Source organism: Macrobrachium nipponense, chromosome 20, assembly GCF_015104395.2.
Source record: "Macrobrachium nipponense isolate FS-2020 chromosome 20, ASM1510439v2, whole genome shotgun sequence".
In the NCBI taxonomy this organism is placed as follows: domain Eukaryota; kingdom Metazoa; phylum Arthropoda; class Malacostraca; order Decapoda; family Palaemonidae; genus Macrobrachium; species Macrobrachium nipponense.
In genome coordinates, this window is record NC_061089.1 from 49,368,899 (window position 1) to 49,394,833 (window position 25,935).

A 25,935-nucleotide genomic window follows, 5' to 3' on the forward strand; every position below is an offset into this window, starting at 1 on the left:
GCAGGAGTCGTCAGGACAAGCGAACCAGTGGCTAGTCCTAGGTCAGCATCGACTCTGGGAGAAGCGTAGTCGCCAGTGCCGACAACCCAGTGGCTGGAACCATTTCACACTGAAAATGGAAGCAGCATGAGTTGCCAAGCAGTCAGTCCTTGTCATCAAAAACACCTAAATACCAAACTGCCTAATTCCCATTATAACTACGTCAAAAACTGCCATGGGTTATAATACAAAAACAAAAAATATATACAACAAAACAAAAATTAATGAATAATATACAGGTAGCAACCAAACGTAAAACAGGAAGACTACCTAATTCTCCTGTCTGACGACCTGTCCTGCCATCACCAACGGGCCCAAAGAACGAAGGTCGCCTAGAAATAGAGAAATATCCCTCAAGTAAAAAGAGGCAAAAACAGAATTAGAACGCCAAGTCGCCGCCTCAAGCACCTTGGCGACTGAGACGTTCTTCATAAAAGCTACTGATGTAGCAACTGCTCTAATACTGTGTGCTCTCGCGTCTGGTCTTCCCCAGCAGCCTGAACCACCAGTTTTAACGATCAGATCTCTAAGAAAAAAGGATACACCATTCTTTGAAATAGGTCTCTTGACATTTCGGGGTGAAACAAACAGATGACGGGGACGACCCTGAATGTCCTTCGTGCGGCGTAAATAACATGAGAGCGCCCTAACAGGGCAAAGAACTAATTCCTCATTTAAATTACCAACAAAGTCGACCAGCGACTTCAGTACGAAAGACCTGGGAATGGATTATCAGACGATTCAGTCTTTGCGACAAATTCAGGAAGGTATGACAAAATCATGTCTTGTCCAGATCTGGCAACCAGAAAAGAGAGTGCTTGCAGTTCACCCACCCTCTTGGCTGTAGCCAGTGAGACAAGGAAGAGTGTCTTAGAAGAGAGGTCCCTAAATTTGGCAGAATTCAGAGGCTCAAACGAAGGGAACCTTAAGGCTTGAAGGACTTTGTTAACGTCCCATGTCGGAGTCGAACACTGCGGCCTGGGTCGAGATAGGGAAAAAGATCGAAGTATATCTCTAATGACATAAGATGAAGAGATCTCAGGAAGCCTTGCCTTAAAAACATAGGAAAGCATAGACCTATAACCCTTAATGCACGAAGGTGACAGGGCCCTGTCATGATGTAAATGAACTAAAAACTCCGCTACTTTCGGTAAGGAAGGTCTAGAAATTGAAAACTGTCGCGCCACTCTGGAGGAGAACCCTTCGTGCTTGGAGAACCTCCTGACAGTCTCCAGGCATGAAGATGAAGCATGTGGAGCCTCTGATGGAACCGATGAAAATGGGGTTGTTTGAGAAGATCTGGTCTCTCTGGCAGGCGAATGGGGGGTTCCACCAGTGCTTCCAGAAGGTCGGGAAACCACTCCTTCTTTGTGGCCAGAAGGGGGCGATCAAGGTGAGATCCAGACGCTTGGTTGCCCTCACTTTGTTGAGGACTGACCTCACCAGAGAGAACGGAGGAAAAGCATAGGCTTGAAGTCCCTCCCAGTCCTGCAAAAGAGAGTCTGTCCCGGCACTCTGAGGAGTCTGGTAAGGGGCGAAGAATATCTGGCACCGAAAATTCAGTGGGGTGGCAAACAGATCGACTGTGACAGGCCATTTCTTCCTGAGGCTGTCGAAGACTTCCTGGCAAAGTGTCCACTCCGACCCTTGAACTTCGTTCGGTCTCGACAAGGCGTCTGCTAAGACGTTGTGATGGCCCAGGATAAACTGAGGGACCAACGTAATCCCCCTGTCTTCTGCCCAACACAGGATTGATCGGGCTTCTTGAGTGAGAAGATCCGACTGTGTGCCGCCTTGGTTTCTCAAGTACGAGACTGCTGTGGTGTTGTCGACAAAGATCGCGACAACCGACTCCAACAGTTGTTCCTGAAATGAAAGAAGGCCTAGGTACACTGCCTCAGTTCCCTCCAATTTATTGACATGCTCCTCTCCTCCTCTAACCAAAGGCCCGAAGCGGCTTCGGAGCCCAGGTGTGCGCCCCAACCTTGATCCGAGGCGTCTGACCAAAACATTAGGTCCGGAGGAACCGAAAGAAGAGATGTCCCTGACTTGAGGCGGTGAACTTGCATCCACCAACGGAGATCCTTCTGACATTGTGGAGAAGAGGCGACTATCGTGTCCTCGGACACGAAATCCCATGACTGGCGAAGTGTCGACTGAAGGGACCTCATTCTGAGACGACCTCCGGGAACCAGTTGGATGAGGGATGACAAATGGCCCAGGAGAGACCTCCAAAGAGAAACTGGCTGCGTTACGGAGGACAAAAATTCTTCGATCAGACTCAGAAGCTTGTATCCGTTTCTGAGCGGGAGAAACCCTCAAAATCTGGGAATTCAAAACAATCCCCAGATAAGTCATGATCTGGCAAGGGATTAGATTGGACTTGTCGAAGTTGACACGAATGCCCAACTCGACACAAAGAGACAGAACTATCTCCCTCGACTAGCCAATCGTCCAGATACCGAAGCATCCTTACGTTTAACTGATGCAGAATAGCTGAAACAGGAGCCATCACCCGAGAAAAGACCTGTGGAGCAGTGGTGAGGCCGAAACAAAGGGTCTGAACTGGAAAACTCCCGAGTCCATGAAAAACCGAAGGTAAGGTCTGCTTCTTGGATGGATGGGGATTTGCAGATAAGCATCCTGCAGATCGATGGAAATCATCCAGGTCCCCCCTCCTGACGGATGAAAGAACAGTCTGGACCGTCCTCCCATCCTGAACTTGGACTTTAGAATGAACTTGTTCAAAACCGAAAGATCTATGATGGGGCGCCAGGCACCCGAGGCCTTTAGAACTACAAACATCCGAGAGTAAAACCCGGGAGAAGGAGGAGCTCGCTCTATGGCATCCTTCTCCAAGAGGGCCGAAAGCTCCTTCTCCAAGGCTTGACCCCTGATTGAGTGAGGGGAATAACTGCTGAACTCGAGAGGACGATTGGAAAGTGGAGGTCTGGAAAAAAACAAAAGGGATCTCGTAACCTTCCTTCAGGACCTCCACCACCCAAGCATCCACCGCTCTCCCCTGCCAAGCTGACCAATGGCGGGAGAGACAAGCTCCTACTGCAGTCTCCAGGCGAGGTGATGACTCCTACTTCCGAAAATTCTTACGTAGAGACAAGGAAGAAGAAGAAGAAGAAGAAGAAGGTCCTCCTGGAGGTTGAGCTCTTTCTCTGCCCTTAGAGCCACGCCAAGAACCTCTCCCGCGTTTCAAAGGGTGAGCACCAGAGGATGAAGAAGAGGCACCAGCAAGCTGAGATGTACTCTGGAAAAAAGAGCCAGAAGGAGGTTGTTGGGCTGGAGCAGAAGGTACAGATCTGGTCCTAAACTTACGCTTACTCCTTGAAGGAACGGGAGGAAGACCAGAGGAAAAAGCTCTTGATAAGGCCCAGTGAGCTTGGGAAGAGGCATCACCTTGATGTTCCTTCAAAACCTCAGAAAGCACAGAAATATCGAAAAGAAAATCGCCAAAAGGAGAAGAGAGGACAACAGACGGGTTCTCTGAATCTCCGATACAGAGGAGGGTAACTGCAAAACAAATACAGGTTACGCCTTAGAGAAACAAGAAAGGCCTGCATTGAAGCAGCAAGCTCGTTCTGATGTACAGAAGCGATTGAAATGGATGAGCAGAATTTCTCAAAAAGAGGAGCATCAGGAGGAACTAACCCGGAGTCCTTGATATACATTAAAAGCCCTCCGAGGACCCACATATTGAAGGATTGAGCTTCTTGTAAGGAGCTCATAACAGCCTCCATAGCAATAAAATCTTCAATTGAGACAGAGACCGAAGCCTTAGAAGGCAAGGGTTGACTTGAAAGTCGGACAAAATCAGGATTTGGCTTCTTGGGGGGTCGAGAGAATGAAGAATCATCCGCCACCTGGTAAACTCCTCTCCGGTGTCGTAGAAGAGAAGAGACTTCCTCTTCCCTTCCCCGATCACCTTCGAAAGTTTAGCGGCAACGTCCGCCCTCACTCTCGCGAACCTCTGGGCAAAGGGAAAACGTAAAAATTCCGTGACCGGGAAGGACCGTCAAGAAAAATCCCTTCTGTAATACAACGAGGCGGAGGCTGCTTCTGCTCTTTAGGCCTCGCCTGAGGAAGAAAACTCAAAATTAAATCAAAAAGTTTCTTGAATTCTACATCATGACATCCATTCGAGGAAACATCAATATCACACGAATCCGCGTCATCATCATCATCATCGTCAGATCCTAACTTAGAAACTTCCTCTGAAGTAAAAATCCTGACGACTAGCTATCTTAGGTCTGACACTAATATCCCTCCCCCCTTCTCCTAAATAAGCGCCCTTTGGCACTGTTACAGGACTAACAGGGGACACGTTGGGTAAAGATTCGTTAGGCACCTGCCCGGACCGGATCCCCCCTAGGCCTTCGCCACGACGGGGTTCACAAGCCGGGGTATCTGTCGCACCGTTACCCATGGTGCTGTCGACAGGTACCTGACGAGGAGCTGAAAATGAATCTAAAAGTGTGTTAGACATTCTAGTAAAGGCTTCTTGAAAATTCTCTGACAGATTGTTAAACTTAGCAGAAATATCTCTATCTAGACTAAGCTGTAATTCTTAAAATTCTGTTTCCAGGTAGTTTCCATTGCCAAAATCTTCGAATCTACATCAGAAATAACTTCACTAATTACCGGTTGTACAGGGGGCAAAGCATCAATTAATTCGGAGTCGGAGTCGTACGATACCGAAACCGAAGAGCCAGAATCATGAGCGCCCAAGTCAAAGAATTCGTTAGATACAGTTCTAGCAATCGATATCTTTTACTCCTTAACCGATCTTTTACGCTGCAAGATTGTTTGGCGTTTCATATAAGCAGTCATATCCTCGTCAGACCAGGGCTTACATACGTCACAACGAGAAGTCAAGTCACAAACCTGTCCACGACAAGAGCTACAAATGTCATGTGGTTCATACTCCCTGCTACTCATCCTTGTCCCACAAACCGGGCAGTTCCTGATGTTGCTGGCAGAAGGAAGCATCGTAATTTCTTGGTAATCCATTGTAGAATTGGACAGGTCAGTAGTTCCGGGTCGCGCAAAAGTTCGTAATTTAAGATAAGAACCACTACAGAAATCAAAGTTAATTCACTATTTCGTGATGTAATGCGTGAGTGGTAATTCATATAAAGTCTCATTTAACAAATAATGAAAGCTTTAAAGGCACAAAAATGTTTAAGGAAATTTATAAAGAGCGGCCGTGATGTAAACAACACGGGCGCTCGTTAACAACTGATTTGAGGGAAGGTTTTTCGTATCTGTCAACGACAGTGTTGCCAACTGGCGGACAGAATAGGAGGTAACAGGGTTGCCAATGTGGTAAATTTTGGTGCGGTTTTTGGGGATTTAGGGCTAGATAAATTATATTAAGGTAATGTTTATTAATAATGGAACTTGTAAGAGAGTCGGAGAAGATTCGTCGACACTGAACTGTACCAGTTCGTCCGAATGCGTCTCAAGCGGCTTGGGAACGATCCCAGACAACACATCTTTAGAGAGTAAAGCAGTTAGAATAGCATCTAGTTTGGAAACAACAGCAGAATCTGTAACCACAGAAGGAAGAGAAAGAGAGACAGCAGAGACCATCTGAGACTCTCCAACAGTAGATGACCTAGGAATAGCATTGAAAGATTTAGAATGAGACGTAGAAGCAGACGAAATAGGTTCAACAATTGATTGAGTCAATGTAAAAGAATTAGAACAACCTGCCACGGGAATATCATTATTAATAAACTCTATATCTAAATTCTTACTCTTGTAGGTTCTAGAAACCTCATTGCTAGCTCTAGCTGAAGGCGATGTCGAAATACTGAGCGAAGACTTACGCCTACCGAAACGATCTTTCGGCGAACGCATTAAGCGTGACTGCGCGTGAGAGCGTGAAAAGGGAGAGGTAGGAGTCGGAGGGCACAGAACTCCATCGCCCCGAGAACCGACCCGGTTCCCTGGCAGCAGACTTTTCCAACTGTCGCAGGGCAGTCCTAGGCTTGGGCTACATACGGGCGAGGGCACCGACACCTTACCTCTACAAGGGGAACACGAAAAAGAACGTTCACTATGGAGGGACTCGGAACAGTTTGTTATCATAAATTCAGTTAAACTTTTGACGGAATCTAAAATAAGACTTACATCCAGTTCAAGTTTCTCGATACGCTTTTCCTGAACCGAAAGGGGAGCGTAAGTCGGAGCTACAGAGGAAATGCTAGAACTATCATTATCAGAATTAGGCCTTGTATAGGAAAAAACCGTAGTTTGAGTAGGGGTAATAGCAGACGAAGGCTCAACAGGAATGGGAGAAAAGGTAGTTTTATGCCCTGACCTAATTAACTGCTTCCGCAGTCTACCTGCTTCCCTTCTTTTCCTATTTCTAATACTTTTGAGCATAATATCCTTAGGCCAATCCTTGCATTCCTCACACCTAATCTCGAGATCACACTCTGTACCCCTGCAGCTGGTACAAACATTATGTTGATCTATCTCAAATTTAGGCATTCTTGTTACACAATAATCATTCCTACATAACCTAATATTAGTTGACTTGCTTCCAGTGGAAGACATCCTAGGATGATTAAATTTACAGTACCGTGATTGAAGAAAAACAGTCAAGATTCACCAAATACCAACATATGCCTATACCTAATGGCGGCAAGGAGAATTCTGACTAGAGCTAAAACATTCGAACACCTGGTGGAGAACAGGTGAAACTAGACAGTCTTCCGGGTCAGCCAAGCGATCGTTTTTCCTTTTGCTTTGGATGCCGACTCGCCTATCGGCGTGGGGATATGAGCTAACTTTAACAGTAGGTAATATTCATCCCAAATAATATTGTTACTCACCATGATTCACTCCGTCGTCCACCCAAAACCTGTTATTGTTACTCATGTGAGCATGTCCATCCACTAAGGGTTAAACATGAAGAAATACAGTTTATGACAGAAATAGAAAAACTTGCAATATGAAAGACAATGCTGCTAGGTCAACATAATGTAAAGATACAAGATAATTTTTAGGATAAAAGTAACAAAGTACGTACGCTCGCTAGCACCCACTCAAAATTTTAATTTTGGTGTCTCTTCCCAAACCTGAAATTAGTTTAGTCTTTATAAAATACTAGTTTTTAGGTGTATAAAATGGTGATAATCACATAAAAAGAGCTTACCCAGCTGCTTGTGCAATTCTAATGTGTTCCAGGTGACGGGTAAGACAAGTAGCTACACCTCCAGTGAAGAAACGAACATGATCCATACGGGTCAACCTCTCATTTATCATCACAACACTATACCAAAGAACACTCCTGAAAATGTGAAATGCAAAACAAATGTGGGGCTGTAATTGAAATCTCATCTGATGATTTTAAATGCTGTCTCACAAGAAGGGTTTTTTATGTCAATATCCTTTGAATATGCAGACCCACCCTACTTACAAACATTCAGATACAAACAAGTTGAATGGCAAATTAAAATTGTGTTCAGACCGGTCCCCTTCGCCACCCTAAGTTCAAATTTTGTTTTGTGTGCCTATTCTGTACAAACAGTTCTGTGCATACAGTTCTGTATGTATGAAGATGACAAGAGTTCATCTTCATACTTAATCGTGATTGGGCCAGGAGAAATTCAAAGTTGTTCATACGCGAACAAACCTTCGGTCTTAACAATAGGATAATTTCTAGTGCCTACCTGGATCCAATTAAAAAAGCAGATGAAAGCAAGGAATCTTGTGATATCTGGCAACGCATGCGTAGCTCGGGTGAGGAGTGGTCAAGGACAATGCCACTACGCCAGTCTTTTCTTTGACCACCTAGGCGAGAGTCGTGTTAACCTCTCTTGGCCTTTTCCCAGTTCATTGCCCGTTTTGCTTATGTTTAGTGTGTGTGTGTGTGTGTGTGTGTGTGTGTGTGTGTGTGTGTGTGTGTGTGTGTGTGTGTGTGTTTGGCTGATGATATGGCTTCTTCTGCTCCTTCTCGGCATCAGCGTATGTGCCCCAGAGTTCCAGGTTTTCCGTGTTCTCGTTTTCTGGCTTCGGCAGCGACTGACCCTCACATAACGTGCAGTAGGTGTCGTTCTTATTTTTGTACTATCACAAATCCGTGCACAGAATGCTGGGCATGGCCTAAGGGCAGTGGAGGTCGTTTTATGGCAAGAGAACATCGGAGGGTTTCGACTCTTCCTACTTGAGAAGGATTTTCGCCTCTTCCCGATGTTTCGTCTCCTGCAGTAGTCAACCCCCATAGTAGCGTTGTTCCTGCGTCTCCTTCCTTTTCTTCCATTGATTCGTCGTTGGAAGTATCGGGAGGCCACCAGGCTAATGTTTGTAATGTAGCCCTTTCTGCCTCGGGAGTTTATTTGATTTCCAAGAAGGGTGAGGCTTTTTCATCAATCTCTTCTCTTCCAGAGTCGGAGGCGTCCAAAATGGTGCCGATTTGGAAGACGCTCAGGCTAGGGGGTCCCCCATCCTTGGAGGGGTTGCTAGCGCATTTTGTGGAGGGTCGCACCCCCCCTCCCTGGTCTGGCCAGGCCATCCCCCCTCCTCCTGGCCTCGTCTTTGTGGGTAGCAGAAGTCGGCCATCCTGTATTGCTCCGCCAGTGTCTGCTGCCGCTTCTTCGAGTCTGAGTCACACTGTAGCGTCAGCCCTGTTGATGACATCACGGGATCCGTCTTTGTATATTCCTCCGCCAGTGGCATCTGATATCCCCTCGCACCGAGGGGAAGCCATGACGTCACCACCACTTGTGATGTCACTCACATCGATGAAGTCTCCCCGAGTCGTCTCCTCTGATCTGCCTTTCTCAGCCGTGACATCATCCCTGCCGCCCAGTTCGCTACATCTCCCTAGCCCGTGCACGTGATGTAAGTGCTTCCTCTTCTCCAAGGCCTATTCGTCGCCGTAAGGATCTCAAGGCGCCTGTCAAGAGGTCTAAGGTAATGAGTGCAGAGTTGGTGCAGCAGGAGTGTTTGCCTGCCTCTCTCACTGGTGCTTCCAAGAGTTCGACTCCAGGGGACTCTCCTTCGATCTTGAGTGTTCGGGTTTCCCCCCCATCTCACGTACGTACGTCTGCCACGCCCGTGACCATTCATGGACATGTTGAATCATCTGTTGAGGTAAGTGATGTTCCTAGTGTTATAGTGGGTTCGTCTCAGAAGCCGACACATGGAGCCAGCCCAGACAGGTTAGTTGGGGTTTCGGGCTGTTTGGCTACTAGCCCTTCCGTTAATTTTGGTGGGGAAGGTGCCTTAGAGGAGCCTACACATCCTTCTCGTCGTTGGTCTCCGTTGCCGGAGCAGGAGGAGGGAGACACACAAAAGTTTTTGTCTTCCATTTTGAAAGTTGTTGATCTCATTCGTTGGTTTAACAATTTGGAAAGTAGGACTCAGGCTCGGTCGTCTTACACTCCTCCTTGCTTGGAAGCCTTGGTGGAAGCTACTCAGGACCCCAAATCATCTCTTCAGCTTCCTTTGTCGGGGCACGTTCAGTCGGTCTTGCAAAAGGTTAACACCTCTGTTTCAGACAGGGATAGTTTGCTTCGCTCTAGGGGCTCTACCAAACTACTACCCCCACTCCTCACGAGACATAGGAAGTACTATGCTACGAGCTCTGCTTTTTTGTTGTCACACCATCTTAGCCCAGACGTCACTCACCTGAAGCCGGGATTGACTTTGGAACAGGTGAGGTCGGTGGCTCCGTCCTTGTCTCCGCAAGATGCCTCAGCATTGGAATCTACAGCGGCCTCCATGTTGCAGCTGGTTTCTTGGCTGGATTTCTGGTCTGTGGTTATTGCTAAGATAGCTTCCGACAGGTTCCCGGAAGGGTTGGCGAGTGCATCCTTGCTTGCTAGTCTGTTGCAGTCCGGGGGCAAGGCATTTTCATATATGGCTCACCTCAGTGCTAATTTATGGGCTAACCTTCTTCTGATTAGAAGGGACGCAGCTTTGTCTAGGATGGAGAGATTGCTCGACACAGAGTCCTTGCTGGCATTGAGGAATAGAGATCTGTTGGAGTCCCAATATTTGGTTCCTCGGACAGAGCTCGAGAATGCGATAGAACGGCGCCGGGCTGACACCAAAGACAGACTGGTGCACCAGGCCATGTCTAAGTCGGAGTCTCGTCCTTGGAGACATCCGGCTCCTCCTCCTCCCCCTGTCCAGCAGCAGTCAAGGAGATCGTTGCCTGGTAGGCCGTCGAGGACCTTGATTTCGGCAGGGCCTTCCCGTTTGACACAGCCTAAGTCAGAAGATCAACGCCCCTTTTGCTCTCGTTCCTTTAAGCCAAGAAGGGGCCCAAGGGGCAGAGGTAAAGGGGGCCGTCGGTGGGTTAGGTGCCTCTCCCTCTCCTGTGCCACTGGTGGGGGGGATGCCTGGCGGGCCATTGGGCCAAGTGGCAGAGTTATGGGGCGGAGAAGTGGGTGGTAGATGTCCTTCGGGTGGGATACCTACTGCCATTCAACTTCTCTCCTCCTCTGTTGGACAAGCCGCAGCTCAGGAAGGCATATCCTCCAGATTCTCTTAAGTTCTTGGCTCTTCGGGAGGAAGTGCAGAAAATGCTGGACAAGGATGCAATAGAGGAAGTGGTGCATCCGTCCCCGGGGTTTTACAGTCACATCTTCTTGGTGCCCAAGGCATCGGGAGGAAGGAGGCCCGTGATCGACTTATCCACCTTGAATCACTTCATCAGGAAGACACTGTTCAAGATGGAGATGCCGCGCTCAGCGTTGGCAGCCATGAGGTAAGGGACACATACTTCCAAATCCTTGTTCATCCCACGTCCATGAAGTTCCTTCGCTTCTCTCTTGGGGACAAGGTCTTCAAGTTCAAAGTCTTGTGCTTCGGGCTGATGACAGCCCCTCAAGTGTTCACAAGGGTCTTCTCTCTTGTGTCAAGTTGGGCCCATGCTCAGGGGATCCATTTGCTGAGGTACCTCGATGATTGGTTAGTCTTGGCAGTTTCCAGGGAAAAGCTGCTGCAGGACAGGGATCGTCTACTTTGGTTCTGTCTGGAACTGGGCATATTAGTCAACCAGGAAAAGTCGAACCTTGTACCCAGTCAAAAGATTCTCTACCTGGGCATGGTCATCGATATGACAGTGGCAAAAGTTTTCCCATCGGATCAGAGATTGGAGAAGTTGCGGGTGGTGGCGTGCAACTTCTTGTCAGTCACATCAGTCACCTCATCAGTGGCAGGTTCTTCTGGGAGTGTTGCCTTCCCTGGAGAAGCTGGTCCCACATGGGCGTCTTCATCTTCGGTCTCTGCAATGGAGACTGGGAGAATTCTGGTCTCTGGCGGGGGACTCTCCCCCGTTAATGGTTCCTCTGTCTCTGGAAGTGAGAGAAGACCTTCGTTGGTGGTTGGACAACCAGAATCTGTTGAAGGGTGTCCCTCTGCATTCTCTTCCACCGGAATTCCTTCTGTTCTTGGATGGCTCCCTAGCAGGTTGGGGGGCTCATTTAGGCGGCCTCATCGCTTCAGGCGTTTGGAGTTTGAAGGACAAGCAGCAACATATCAATGTCTTGGAGTTGAAGGCGGCTTTCCTGGGTTTGAAGGAGTTTCGGGGGAAGGTAGGTCATTCTGTCGTTCTCATGTCGGACAACACCATAGTGGTAGCCTATGTGAACAAACAGGGAGGCCTGGTTTCACGTCAACTTCACGCCTTGACCGTCGAGCTTCACCAGTGGGCGGTCATCAATTCGGTAGAGCTCTCAGCCAGGTATATCCCAGTAAAACAGAACATGGTTGCACACAAACTCAGTCGCCGGGATCAGATCCTAGGCACAGAGTGGTCCCTTCATCAAGTGGTGGCAGACAAGCTTTTCCAGATTTTGGGGAGACCCATGCTAGACCTTTTTGCCACACGCTTCAACAGAAAGCTGGAGGTGTTCTGTTCAGTGGTTCCAGATCCTTTAGCTTTGGCAGAGGATGCATTCCAGCATCCCTGGGACAACCTGGAGGTGTATGCCTTCCCTCCGTTTTGTTTGATCCGTCAGGTTCTGAACAGACTAATGAGTTCACAGGGTCTCAGGATGACTTTGGTAGCCCCTCTGTGGCCTCAGGCGGAATGGTTCCCAGATCTGCTGTCGTTGTTGTCAGAGGTTCTGAGGGAGATTCCCCCTTGGCGTCATTTCCTGTGTCAGCCCCATGCGGAAAGGTTCCACCAGTCAATAGAATCCCTGTCTCTTCACGGTTGGAGGCTATCAAGTATCTCCTCTGAGCGAGAGGCTTTTCTCAGAGAACAGCTGGGCATAGAGAACAGCTGGGCATATGTCCAGCAGTCTTAGAAAGTCGACCTCCGTGGTTTACCAAGGCAAATGGGCGATCTACTGTGATTGGTGTTGTAAACAGGGTTTTTCTCCACTCGCAACCTCTATTCAGTGAATAGCAGACTTTTAACCTTCCTCAGAGACGAGAAATGTTTGTCCGTTTCTGCCATTAGAGGCTACAGGGCAGCCCTGAGTTTGGTGTTACGCCTTAAGGGTATCGACATCATATCTTCCTGGGAACTTTCCCTGCTAGTTAAGGGTTTGAGCAGTCGAGTTCTAGAGGGCTCAAGCCTCCGACGTGGGATGTTTCCTTGGTTCTTAAGAGCTTCACTAAGAGTCCATATGAGCCCTTGCGTCGCTCATCTGACAGGAACCTGATGCTCATGACAGTTTTCCTTCTGGCTTTGGCATCTTCCAAGAGGCTAGGAGAGTTCCACGGTCTGATCTATGAGGTGAAGCACACCAGGGGTTGGGGGTCGATGTCCTTCGAATTTGTCCCGGAATTCGTGACCAAGACCCAAAATCCCTCTGTGCATGATGACAGGTTCACTTTGTTTTCCATTCCATCACTGACTGACTTTGTGGGTGGTGATGCTCAAGAGCTTTTGTTGTGCCCTGTCTGGGCCCTGCGTTGCTATCTTAAAAGGACTCGGCACCTTAGACCAGGCTGCCGCAGACTTTTTGTTATCACAGGCCATAGAAAGAAAGAGGTGTCTAAGAATACTATCTCTTTTTAGATACGGGAAGCCATCAGACAGGCATACTTGACTTGATGATTCCACCACCACGTCTGTGCAGGTTAGAGTGCATGATGTTAGAGGTATTGGTCCCTCTCTGGCTTTCAAAAAGAACTTGGCTGTATCTTAAGGATGTTGCCCACAGATCTGCGGACACGTTTTCCCTGGGTCCTGTGGTGGCTGCCCAACAGGTTGTGTAACTCATGGTTGCCCTTATAAGGGCACCTTCGTATCTTACCTAAGATGATTGAGTGGATGAGAGAATGAGTGAGTTGGCTGGTCTCCTCCTTTCTCTTGTACCTTTCCTTCTTCCTTCGGGCAGTTTAAGGAATAGACACGTCATTTGCTGGACTGGTCTGATACAGGTGAGTAAGGTAGTCATACTGATAGTGTGGTCGTGCAATATACAAATATCTTACCCACTATTTGGTAGCATATGGTCCACTCCTTGGCAAGGAGGGGTTGGGAGTAATACAAACCCTAGTGTCTTGGTTTGTTATTGGACAGTCAAAGTTTCTCTTTGGTTCCCTATATACAATGGTTATCCCATATATCATTATACGTTACTCAGGTTCTGAGTGGTTAGGTATCAATTTATCTAGCTTCTCAATGACATTAGGAATTACTTTCAGCGTAGGCTGGAATATGGCCGTTAAATTCTTGAACAAAGTGGTTAGGCAGTAACTACCATCTGTAGGCAGGTAGGCCCTCCTGCCCAGATGTAAACATTCTACTTTGCTTTTCGGCCCACGTTTCAGATTGAGGAGGGCATTAATGTAAAGGACCTCAGGTTTGTATTAGTTACGAAAAATACAACTTACTTTTAAAAATTGTGATTTGTTCCAACACAATATACAAACCTTCAGTCCTTTACATTAGGAAGACTCACTGATTGGTGGGAGAAATCTGAGTGAGTCTCTAGAACTGATGGGAGTTTAGCACACCTGGGCTATTCCTCTTGGTCATAAGAGCTAGGAGTGCCCTACCTCTGACAACTTGATCGGAGTACGTATAGGAGCTGTATGATCAAGCGTCAGACATCTGGGACTTTTTGAAATAAGTGAGGAACCGTAACTCATCTGAAAAAGGGCTGGAAAGAATATTTAGAGTTGGAGGCATTAATGCAAAGCTCTGGGAAGGGTTTGCATTATTGTTAGTCTCCTTTCTTCCCTTGCTAGAGGAAGGCGTAGGATTACTTCAATGATTCTTATGAGAAAAATAGAAAGTAAACTCACTGTGCAAGCTTACCACCCAAACGCCTGACCAGCAAGTGTAAGTTTAAGTCCTATCCTCAACCTGAAGGAAGAGGAGTGGAAGGACGAGGAGGGGAAGGTGGAAAGGCCAGTCGCTCTTGCATCCTTCTTACCCCTAGAACTGCACACCATAGGCAAGGAGCCGGATAAGCAAGAGGTTCCAAGGACCTGTGGGCTGACCCGAAGAAAGCAATACATAAATGTGGTCGTAATGAGACCACACCTACCTTCCGGTCCGGCATATTCTTCGGAGTGATGAAAAGTACCAAGCCACAGGTGCTACTTGCTCTCAGAGAGCATACAGTGGGCATATCTAACTGCAGAGTTGTCCCTCACAATCTCATAGGCCTTGGAGGAAGACGTGTAGTTACATACGTCTGCATTGGATAAAGGTATCGACACTCAATGAAGGGTGTTGATCCTCCATAGGTACAGCAACACACCAATAGAATAAAGTAATGAGAGATATTACTTAGTAACTGGAATGCCAAATATGTTATAAAATAACTTCCACTGTGATCTAGGCCACATACGACACTCGGTGCAGGGATTCGTCACAGTACAGAAATTAGAACGGCACCTACTGCAAGTCGAATGGGGGTCTGTAGCAGAAGCAGCCAGGAAACGAGAACACAGGAAACCTTGAACACCCCGGCGCATATGCTGACGAGGCCGTGAAGACGCAAAGGAAGCCATACTGACACATACATACACTTACAACAAATAAGAGTGAAACATGGGCAAAACAACCGGCTTGGACGGAGAGTAAGCAACTGTGTCACTCCCCAAGGCGATTAAGAAAAAGACTGAACGTCATGGAGTGGGTTGCGTGGTCTTTGACCAGCTTTCACCCAATATGCGCATGTGTTGCCAGATTTCATAGATTCCTTGCTTTACAATCTCTGATTGCTTAACCAATTCCAGCTGAGTGCTTGAAAATTATCCTATTGTTAAGACTTCAGGTTTGTTAGCTATGAAAAATACAAATTGTTTTAAAAAACTTGTCATGTTGATAGTAAAAAGCATACACACTTACCTTAATGCCTCAATGCTGGGCATACTATCACTGACTAGATGAGAGTACCATGGTGTGACATTGTTTTCAATGAAGCTATCAATGAGTTCGTTGACTGCACTATCAATCTTTCGCGTAATGACCACACCATGTCTCGATGGTAACGTGCTTTCCAGATCACATCGTACACTCTGCGAAGGTTTTTGAGAATTCAGAATCATTACATTCCATGGTACGTACATATTGTCATTGCAAGAAAAATGATATTGTTATGTTACAATAAAGTTTCATACATACTTACCTGGCAGATATATACATAGCTAAGACTCCGTCGTCCCCGACAGAAATTCAAATTTCGCGCCACTCGCTACAGGTAGGTCAGGTGATCTACCGGCCTGCCCTGGGCGGCAGGACTAGGAACCATCCCCGTTTTCTATCATATTTTCTCTCTTCCACCTGTCTCCTGCGGGGAGGCTGGGTGGGCCTTTAATTGTATATATCTGCCAGGTAAGTATGTATGAAACTTTATTGTAACATAACAATATCATTTTCATACAATCAACTTACCTGTCAGATATATACATAGCTGATTGGCACCTTTCGGTGGAGGGTAAGAGACAGCTACTATATGGAATAGACAGGTAAACAACATATGTTGTAGGTATAAATAAAACCTTGGTTCCTACCTGATAGGTGGTAGACTTCGTGGGTGTTTGCCCAGTAGTCTGCATCACCTCAAGAAACTTTAGCGAGATATATGATCTATGGCCAAGAGTTCTTGTGGGTCTGCCGATGGGGTCTTATCCGCTTACTCGGCAGAGCCTGAAAGGACTTTGTCAATGGGTGCTGATCCACTTATATGACAATACACCTTATGAAGGAGCACACAACCAATCCCGACCACCTGATCCTAACCATATGTTAGAACTAAGGATTGTTCCGAGTTATCCCGAACTCGTCACAACAACCGTAACTCAAAACCACTATGCACACATACATAATTTCTAAAAAAAAAATTATACTCATCTAATTAGATATGACAAGATTCTCTTACTGAACAACATAGACGGCCGCCCGTGCTAAACCAAGTCCTCCATTGTTCGAAGAGATTCCAGACCATATCTAAAAAGAAGAAAAGTATATACTTTTAAGGATTGGTGTCGGCTCCCGTACCCAGAATCGTATCCGCCGATACGAACGGACATAGAGAAAAACACTTCTCATATGTCACACGAACGTCTTTCAAGTAATGAGATGCAAATACTGAGTTGCATCTCCAAAATGTCGTATCTATGATGTTTTTAAGCGACATATTCTTATGAAACGAGAGAGACGTCGCTACTGCTCTCACTTCATGAGCTTTAACTTTCAACAGTCGTAACTGTTCGTCAGAACAGACCTTATGCGCGTCTGTAATGACGTTCCTCACAAAGAATGCCAGCACATTCTTGGACATCAGTCTTGTGGGGTCTTTTACCGCGCACCAAAGACCTTGTCTAGAGCCTCCCATCTGATGCTTTCTCTGAATGTAAAACTTTAGAGCTCTTACAGGGCATAGAGATCTTTCTGCTTCTCTTCTACGAGACTCGATATGCCTTTGACTTCAAATGACTTAGGCCAGGGATTCGAGGGATTCTCATTCTTAGCTAAAAACAGTGTCTTAAACGAGCAAATAGCTGAGTCTCCCTTTGAAACCTACTTTATCTTGCAGAGCATGTAATTCACTAACTCTCTTTGCCGTAGCTAAAGATAATAGGAATAGGCATTTTCTGGTGATGTCTCGAAACGAAGCCAGATGAGGAGGTTCGAATCTTTCAGATGAAAGAAACTTGAGGACCACGTCTAGGTTCCAGTTCGGAGGGACCGGTTCCTTCGACTTTGAAGTCTCAAATGACCTTATGAGATCGTGGAGATCTTTATTATCTGCCAGATCTAATCCTCTATTCCTGAAGACAGCCGAGAGCATACTTCTGTATCCCTTTATTGTGGATACAGCTAGATGAGATTGCTCTCTTAGGAATAGAAGGAAATCAGCAATTTCCGCTATAGAGGTAGTGGAGGAGGACAACTTCTTAGATCTACACCACCTTCTAAAAACCTCCCACTTCGATTGATATACTTTCGTAGTGGAGGTTCTGCGTGCTCTCGCGATCGCGCTTGCAACTCCGCGAGAAACTCTCCTCGCTCTGACGAGTCTTTCGATAGTCGAAAGGCAGTCAGAGCGAGAGCGGGGAGGTTTTGATGGTACCTCTTGAAGTGTGTTGTCTGAGAAGATCCGTCCTTCTTGGTAGGGATCTTGGAAAGTCTACGATCCACTCTACCACCTCCGTGAACCAATCTTGGGCCGGCCAAAAGGGGGGCTATCAATGTCATCCTCGTCTCCTTTGACGCCACAAACTTTTTTATTACTAATCCCAGGATTTTGAATGGAGGAAAAGCATATACGTCTACTCGAGACCAATCTAGCAGGAAGGTGTCTACCATAAGAGCTCTTGGATCTTCCACGACCGAGCAAAAGACTGGCAGCCTTTTGGAAATGAATGTGGCGAAGAGATCCACATGAGGTGTCCCCCACACAGCGACCAGAGATCTTGACACACTTCCTCGTGTAGGGTCCACTCTGTATGAAGGACCTGGTTCCTCCTGCTGAGTCTGTCCGCCCTCACATTCTTTACTCCCTGCACGAACCTTGTCAGAAGGGAGATGTTCCTGTGAGACGTCCAAAGCAAAAGGTCTCTCGTCAGTTCGTAAAGGAACGAGGAGTGAGTCCCTCCCTGTTTTCGAATGTAGGCAAGTGCGGTGGTGTTGTCCACGTTTACTTGCACTACTTTGTTCGACACCAGAGGTTCTAGACTCTTCAAAGCCAGATGCACGGCGAAGAGCTCTTTGCAGTTTATGTACCAAGTCACCTGCGCTGGTTCCCAGGTGCCTGACACCTCCTTTGAGCCTAATGTTGCTCCCCAACCTTTCTCCGACGCGTCGGAGTACAACACTAGGTCTGGGTTCTGTGTCCTTAGAGAGATCCCTTTGTTCTCTTCCAGAGGGTGCAACCACCATTCCAGGTGCGATCTTATCTCCACTGGAATGGGAAAGACGTCCGAAAGTTGTCCAGTTTTCCAACTCCAAGACTTCTTGAGGAAGAATTGCAGCGGACGTAAATGAAGTCTTCCTAGCGGGAAGAACTGTTCGAGCGAGGAAAGGGTCCCTAGAAGGCTCAACCATTCCCTCGCCGACGTATGTTCCTTCCTTAAGAAGAGAGAGACTATCCGCAAACCTTTTGCGATTCTCTCTTGCGAAGGAAATACTCGAAAACCCCGAGAATCCATCCGAATCCCCAGATAGACTAAGTCCTGTCTGGGGGTCAGCTGCGACTTCTCGAGGTTCACGAGCAATCCCAACGCTTTGATCAGATCTAAAGTTAACTTCAGGTCCTCCAAGCACTGTCTCTCTGATCTGGCCCTGATGAGCCAGTCGTCCAGATACAGAGAGATATTTACTCCTTTGAGGTGAAGAAACCTCGCCACATTCTTCATCAGGCTTGTGAAGACCTGAGGAGCTGTGGACAGGCCGAAACACAAGGCTCTGAACTGAAAGATCCTTCCCCCCGTCATGAAACGGAGGTACTTCTTCGATGAAGGGTGGATCGGGACGTGAAAGTAGGCGTCCTGGAGATCTAGAGACACCATCCAATCTCCTTGTCGTAATGACGCCAGGACTGAAGCAGAAGTCTCCATGGAGAACTTTTCCTTCCGAACAAATTTGTTCAGAGAGCTGACGTCCAGTACTGGTCTCCAGCCTCCCGAGGCTTTCGCAACCAGAAAAAGGCGATTGTAAAACCCCGGGGAGTTTTGATCTAGTACTAGTTCTATCGCTCTCTTGTCCCACATTTGTTCCACCATCGATCGAAGAGTATCCCTCAGCACAGGATCCTTGTACTTGGCTGTTAGTTCCCTTGGTATTGACGTTAGGGGAGGAGTGTTCAGGAAAGGGATACGATATCCCTTCCTTATTAGCCAACGATGAGCGTCTGTGTTTATAAGTGTCCAGGCCTCCACAAATCCCAGGAGCCTGGCACCTACTGGTGCTTGGAGGAGAGAAGCTTCATTTTCCCTTTTTAAAGGGACAAAAGGCAGACCTACCTCTCTTCTCCGGAGCCTTCCTTCTTGCGGGAGGTCTGGTGGTACGGTCGGACCACCTCGAAAGGGCTGAACCGATGTACTCGGTCCTTTCTTGTCAGATGTAGAAGCAGGCTTCTTCTTCCTTGCTGACTGCGTCAGAAGATCCTGAGTCGCCTTCTCAGTTAATGAATGAGCAATGTCCTTCACCAACTGAGAAGGGAACAAAAAGTCAGACAAAGGCGAATACAGCAGCGCTGCCCTCTGAGCGTGGAGACTGCCTTGGTTAAAAAGGCACCATATACCGTCCTCTTCTTTAGAAGACCTGCTCCAAACAAAGAGGAGATTTCAAAAGAGCCATCCTGTACCGCTTTGTCTATACAAGACAATATGCACAAAAGGGCTTCCGGTTCGATTCCTTCTGAATCATGGGCTTTCTTGGACATCACCCCAAGGGACCAATCTAAGAAGTTGAAAACTTCCAATACATGAAAGAGTCCCTTGAGGAGATGGTCCAGTTCAGAAATGCCCCACGTAATCCGTGCCGAGTTGAGACCTTGTCGACGTGAAGCGTCAACTAAGGTCGAAAAGTCTGCTTCTGACGTAGACGGGAGAGCAATACCCATATTCTCTCCCGTCTGATACCAAATGCCTCTTTTACCAGCTAGTCTCGCTGGAGGCATGCAGAAGACCGTTCTTACTAAGTCCTTCTTAGACTTCATCCACGAGTCTAAGGATTGTAGAGCCCTCTTCATTGAAATGGTGGGCTTCATTTTGAGAAAAGACGAAGACTTCTTCGTCTTAGCACTCGAAAACAGAGAGCGCGGAGAAGGAGGAGCGGCAGGAGTCAATTCGTCTCCATACTCCTCTAGAAGCAAGGCAGTCAAAACTTTATAGTTCGACAGTCCTTCTCTTCCTTGATATTCTTCATCCGAGTTTCCTTCCAACTCGGGATCTAAATGAGTCTCCGCTCCCACCTCTGTACGTTCCTCCTCTGGAGGAGACAAACTCCTAATAGGAGAGGGGCTAAGGGAATGATATTCTTTCCTCTTCCCCGCTTTAATAGCCTTGGAAGGCGCCAAAAGCTCAGGCTTCTCTCGATAAATAGAAGACGCTTCCCGCTTGGATGACGCTTCTCGTCCGCCAAGCGTCCTGGCTGACGCCTCCCGCTTACTTGGCTGCTGACGTCCGGATGACGCCTCGCGCCTGGAAGACGCTCCGCTCTCAAAAGGCGTCCTACTTGGCGCCAAAATATTGGTTGGAGCTTCACGTCTACCAACAGCTTTCAAAGACGCTTCATGTCTAAAAGACGTCTCACGTCTCTCTGGCGTTACGTAACTTTCGTAAACAACCGATCTCGCTCTCGAACCCGAAGCTTCTGTAATATGTTTAGAAGCTTCACGTCTGCATGACGCTTCTCGCTTAGCAGGGGAGAGAGGACGAGACTTCTTGATTGGAAGCGCAACGTCCTTCCTACGAGGCGCTAAAAACTCCCACTAGAGAGGCCAGTTGCTCTTGAACTGCCATAATAATTCTCCTTGAAGCTTCTCCCACGTCAACTGCATGACGCCTTTCGTCATCAATCAGGGGAGAAGTAGGAAAGGGTACTTCTGCGTACTCGTCGGGTGATGCTGACGCCACCTTCGCCTTCTTAATAGAAGAGGGAGCGTCGTCTGAGAAACGCTCTGGGCTCGAATCAATTTCGGGTTCTTTCATATGACGCTTCAGAGGCCTCGATAAATTCGACTCCTTCCACCCTCGTTTAGGTGAGGGAGAGGGAGAGGATGAGACACTCACGAACGACGCTTTTTCTAGAGCGCCCTTGAGCAGCCTGCCACGAAACAGAGCTAGCTGAAGGGACGTCTGACCGTTGGGGATTCCCCACGACCTCCTTAAGGCTTTCGACTTTCCTTCTCCTCTGGGCATGGGAGCTTGGAAGAGGTCTAGGCCTGGGAGCGTCGCAGGGACGATCAAACGCCCCCTCCACAACACTGGGGGAACTCACTTCACTGTAATGCTCACTTTCACTAGCCTTACCTTGTAAGTCCGCCATTTTGGACTTCATGTCTCGAATCGTAGCTTTCAGATCGGCGATTTCCGAGGCCGATTCCGAAAGTACACTTTGTGAATGAGAAACATAGGGAGAATCTAAATCAGTAGGATTAGAATTATCAGTAAAAGGCTCAATAGGCCTTGAACTCACACCTTTCAGACGTCTAACCCTATCCCTCTCTAACTTCTTCAAATAAGAAGTTAAAGTCTTCCACTCTTCTGCATTTAATCCCTCGCATTCATTACAAGTATTATTAGCAGAACACTGAAACCCCCTACATTTACGGCATACAGTGTGAGGATCAACCGAAGCTTTCGGTATCCTCACCCTGCAGCCTACATTCACACACATTCTCACACTCACATTTGAATCAGACATACTGAGAAAAATCCAAAAAGCAATTCCAAAAACAGTCCACAGTAGCGAATGCCAAAAACACAATCCAGATACGTCACCAAAAAGCCGAGAAACGATGATCAAAGGATGAAATAAGAATCTAAGTCAGGAGGTAATAGCAACAATGTTGATACCACCGGCGACAGAGAAAATATGATAGAAAACGGGGATGGTTCCTAGTCCTGCCGCCCAGGGCAGGCCGGTAGATCACCTGACCTACCTGTAGCGAGTGGCGCGAAATTTGAATTTCTGTCGGGGACGACGGAGTCTTAGCTATGTATATATCTGACAGGTAAGTTGATTGTATGAAAATCAACATTACAAAATAAAACAAGAAGGGCAGAGTACTACTGTAATTATAAAACACAGCAAATATGTACCGAACTACTGACATGTTCTGGGATGGCACTTGGTACATTAGCAATACAATATAAGTTCCTAGAACATGTTTACAAAAATCAAAACAAAATCAAAGCTTACAGAGGTTAGTGCATGGAGGGCATGAATTTCCTCTGGCACCCTGATGGTAACCTGATGCTTAGCCGAAAGCTTCACATAGGCAGCAATGGTAAGTGTGGCACCTAAGATCATAGCTGAGATACCACCTACAATAAGAGAGAGAGGGAGCACCACTCCCAAACTCCCACTGTTGCTTCCCCATCCCCAAACAGCACCAATACACCATGCAGTCAACAGTCCTCCAACTGCTGCTGGCCACATCCAAACCTGTTGTAAAATGGGGAAAATACTAAAATAACAGACTGTTTAAACCTATTGCTTCTTTTTAAAAATGATATAGTATGCAGTGTAAGTCGAATAGGAGTGAAAAGTATGAAATGGGATTCATAGTATATAACTATCAACTTCAGTAATAGTCATAGAGTAATTCATCAATATTAGTCTATTTACTTATGACTGTGAATCCCCTCTCAGCATTGCAGAAGCAAGCATGCATAAATCTAAGAGAAAAGCTAATTTTTTTCTTTTTTGGTAATAGTACAGTATCTGTAACTAATCAATTTCTCACTGGAACCAAAGCAACTTACAAAATGCTTGATAAAATTGTTATAGTAAGGATTCATATAGTTTCTAGTAACGTCTAGTTTCTAAGTCCCTTTACATGTCTGAGAACTTTTGAGCTCTTAGGAAAATTTTTTTCCCAAGTCTCATAACCATATGTTCTCCATATGCATTTGGATTTCATAACTTGAAGTAGCTTTGTCACTTTAGTCATGTAAAACTGGATTTTTCATATTTTCAAATTTATATATAGTATAGTTTCAGGTGCATCTAACTTTTTCTTCCTTGTCATTTAGTAAAAGATCAGCTGTCATACAGTCTTAATGGTAAAAATGTATGAAACTTTAAAATATCTGCTTAAGGCTCTATCAGTTTATATTCATTAATATACATTGACTATTTTCTCAGATAGCTCTTCCTCTCACGATAAAACTTCCTTTTAGATACAAAAATATCCTTCTGGATAGGTTAGGATGTATCCCTACACATCCCTGTATTTACCATTACCTGCTTTGTAGGCCCTATCTTTGATTTTATCATTATGATTTTAAGCAGTTACACACCTGGACCATCTATTTTTCAAGTAGCTTGTTTTAAAATGTTAGCACACTTCACCATTCCTGTTGGTGCTAAGCTAATTATTTATTTTTGTTTTTCTCCACCCAGAACCCAGGTTTCCCAATGGGGTCCCCCATAATTGTTAAATACTTGGGCGAGATGAAAAAAAAAATGGTAAGCTACATCCATAATGGTAAAATTGGATCAAACACAAGACAAGCTAAGCTATTATACCTAAAACTTTGGGTACACAAATTTGGATGGAATTTAGGCTAAAATAATTCACTCTGTAATGTTCTTAGTTCATGTAGTCCTTGTCTATATGGCAATAAATTAGTAGGCCTAATTAATTTACCCTAGTAGTACCTACCTATTACCGTTTACAATATTTTGCAAAAATTGGTGCTTGAGGTAAATAACAGTATTACTATTTTACTTTAAACCATTAAGGGGAATAAACTATGATTTTACCTAAAACAGCTACAGCATTTTGGACATTCAAGAATAATTTTCATATTATAATGGTTATTTTGAATATTTCCATTACTAGTTTCGTCAACAATGGCGTACTTTTACAGTTAGTGGACCCCATTAGGTCTTACAATTTGAGAGACCACAGCAAGGATTTTTGAGTTGGGGGAAAACTACAAAAAGTGTGAACAGAAATACCTTTATCCCACCGATAGTTCCCATTAGATTAAATTAAGTTATGGACGTTTTTAAACTATCCTCTAGCGTAAGGACCTGGGATCCTAGGTAAGGTGTGGCTGGTTAGGTCAATTACTAAGGTACAAACGTCAGAAATGTTCAAAGCACACATTAAAATATAGGAAAATTATATTTCCTGATTCAAATAAATTTTAACACAGGATACCTATCCGCCGCGTACCATATGTCAGAACTTCCCTGAGACCTGTAAATAGGACCTGTGACTGAACTAGCCTATATACAGTCACATTACTAACTTACAGTCATTTCCCCTCAAAGCAGCATCGGCTCTGAAAAGACAAGTAATTACCTTGCCGGTATCTGCTTTGCTTTCAATTTTGAACACGGCGAAAACACAGAACACAGATTAGGGAAGAGCAGTGTACAAGGATTCCCGTCCAATGTTCGCCAGCGATTGTTTACCTCGTATCAGCTGATCAATGAAATACGTTTTCTTTGATGGAAGTAAACTTCTCCGCTTTCTTTTTCTTTCATAATTTATCAGTAACCAATGCTAATAGCATATGCGACTTTATAAAAACAACTTTACACCAGAGAAAGGGATGATTGTATTACATACTTTTTTTTATTGCAGATAACAGACATTTAAGTTTTAATTAAAAAATAGTTTACGGTGAAGGTGTGTCCTATGTAGCGGCACCTCTAATTCTTGTGTGGTGTGTTTTTCATAAGTTTTGGTTGTTATTGTATGACGTTTCCTGTCTTTTCTCGTATAGTATGTTTTTTTTATTGTTATTATGCTAAATATTGGTATAACCAAATGAAACTTTTTACCAAATACTTTCCTCTCTTCTTCATAAGGTTATTATTATATTTCATTTTTCTCCTTCCAGTACTATATCCTTATTCACGAAAGTTACAGTTTAAAACTTACGGCATACTTATTCATACTCTCGTCTGAGTCATATCGAGAGGCCCACTTCAGGCTTCCTATAGCCTTCGACTCGTTTCCACACTTACAAGAACCTTTTAGCAATGGTCCGTGCTAACCAGGACCCACTCCTGGTTTTGTCGTAAGAGACTAGCTTAATCTACTAACCAGCCGACCGTTCTTTCTCTACATAGTATCAGCGTTGTCACCATCCAGTTTTCTAAAATTGGCTGATTCGGTGTCTAAAGAGTAATTACTGTATCTTGAGTTGGTTAGTGTAGTTTAACTGACTTATTCCAGTAGCCTCGACTCTACTTGACTGCAGTGCTTTATGAATATTTTTAACATAAGCAATAAATTGTGTTTATTGCCAACTTTTATTGTTACCTCCTCAAGATGATTTTCTTGGGCCATCATCCTTACTTTTATTCGCAACAGTATTGTTTTTAATAAGCATGTAGTTAGTTTCAAATCTTTGTTTTTTTAAATGATTCTCTATGAATCTGTAAACAGATACTCTGTTAATGGTATTTCCAAAAGCATCATGGTCATAAAGTATTCAAGTTCGCAACTTGCAATGCTTTGTGAGTGTAATTCAACGTAACCTGTCATTTTTGGTCCACATAACAGAAAATATGCGTTATGGGAAACTCACAGACCATAATTTTCGTAGCCACTTGTAATGGAATTGGATGAGTCTTACAAATAGCAAAATTAAAGAGCGTATGTACAGAAGGATCCACAATAGTATGCTTGGTTAGCAAAACGAAATGTGTATGTAAAATTAAATAAAAAAAACTTTTAGCTTTGTTCCATCCTACTGTGGACTTGAACACAGAAGGATACACGATTTTTACAAATTCATTTCGTTTGTGCGATCAGG

The 25,935-nt window shown here is 45.5% G+C and overlaps 1 protein-coding gene across 4 annotated transcripts in view; it reads right to left on the reverse strand.

The window, feature by feature from the left end:
• LOC135225654 (sorting nexin-25-like) overlaps positions 1 to 25,195 on the reverse strand; it is an 81,847-nt gene extending 56,652 nt beyond the window's left edge. For 2 of the 4 annotated variants that reach the window (XM_064265011.1, XM_064264988.1), the window contains exons 1-4: positions 25,056 to 25,195; positions 22,355 to 22,600; positions 15,332 to 15,501; positions 7,217 to 7,351 (exon numbers count right to left, since the gene is read on the reverse strand). In XM_064265011.1, the coding sequence (XP_064121081.1) occupies positions 7,217 to 7,351; positions 15,332 to 15,501; positions 22,355 to 22,600; positions 25,056 to 25,070 (566 nt within the window). In that variant the 5' untranslated portion in view covers positions 25,071 to 25,195. Of the gene's footprint in view, positions 1 to 7,216; positions 7,352 to 15,331; positions 15,502 to 22,354; positions 22,601 to 24,421; positions 24,443 to 24,470; positions 24,623 to 25,055 lie in introns of those variants that run through there. The other 2 variants (XM_064265005.1, XM_064264996.1) reach the window with 2 other exon arrangements.
• Positions 25,196 to 25,935: the final 740 nt, after the last annotated feature.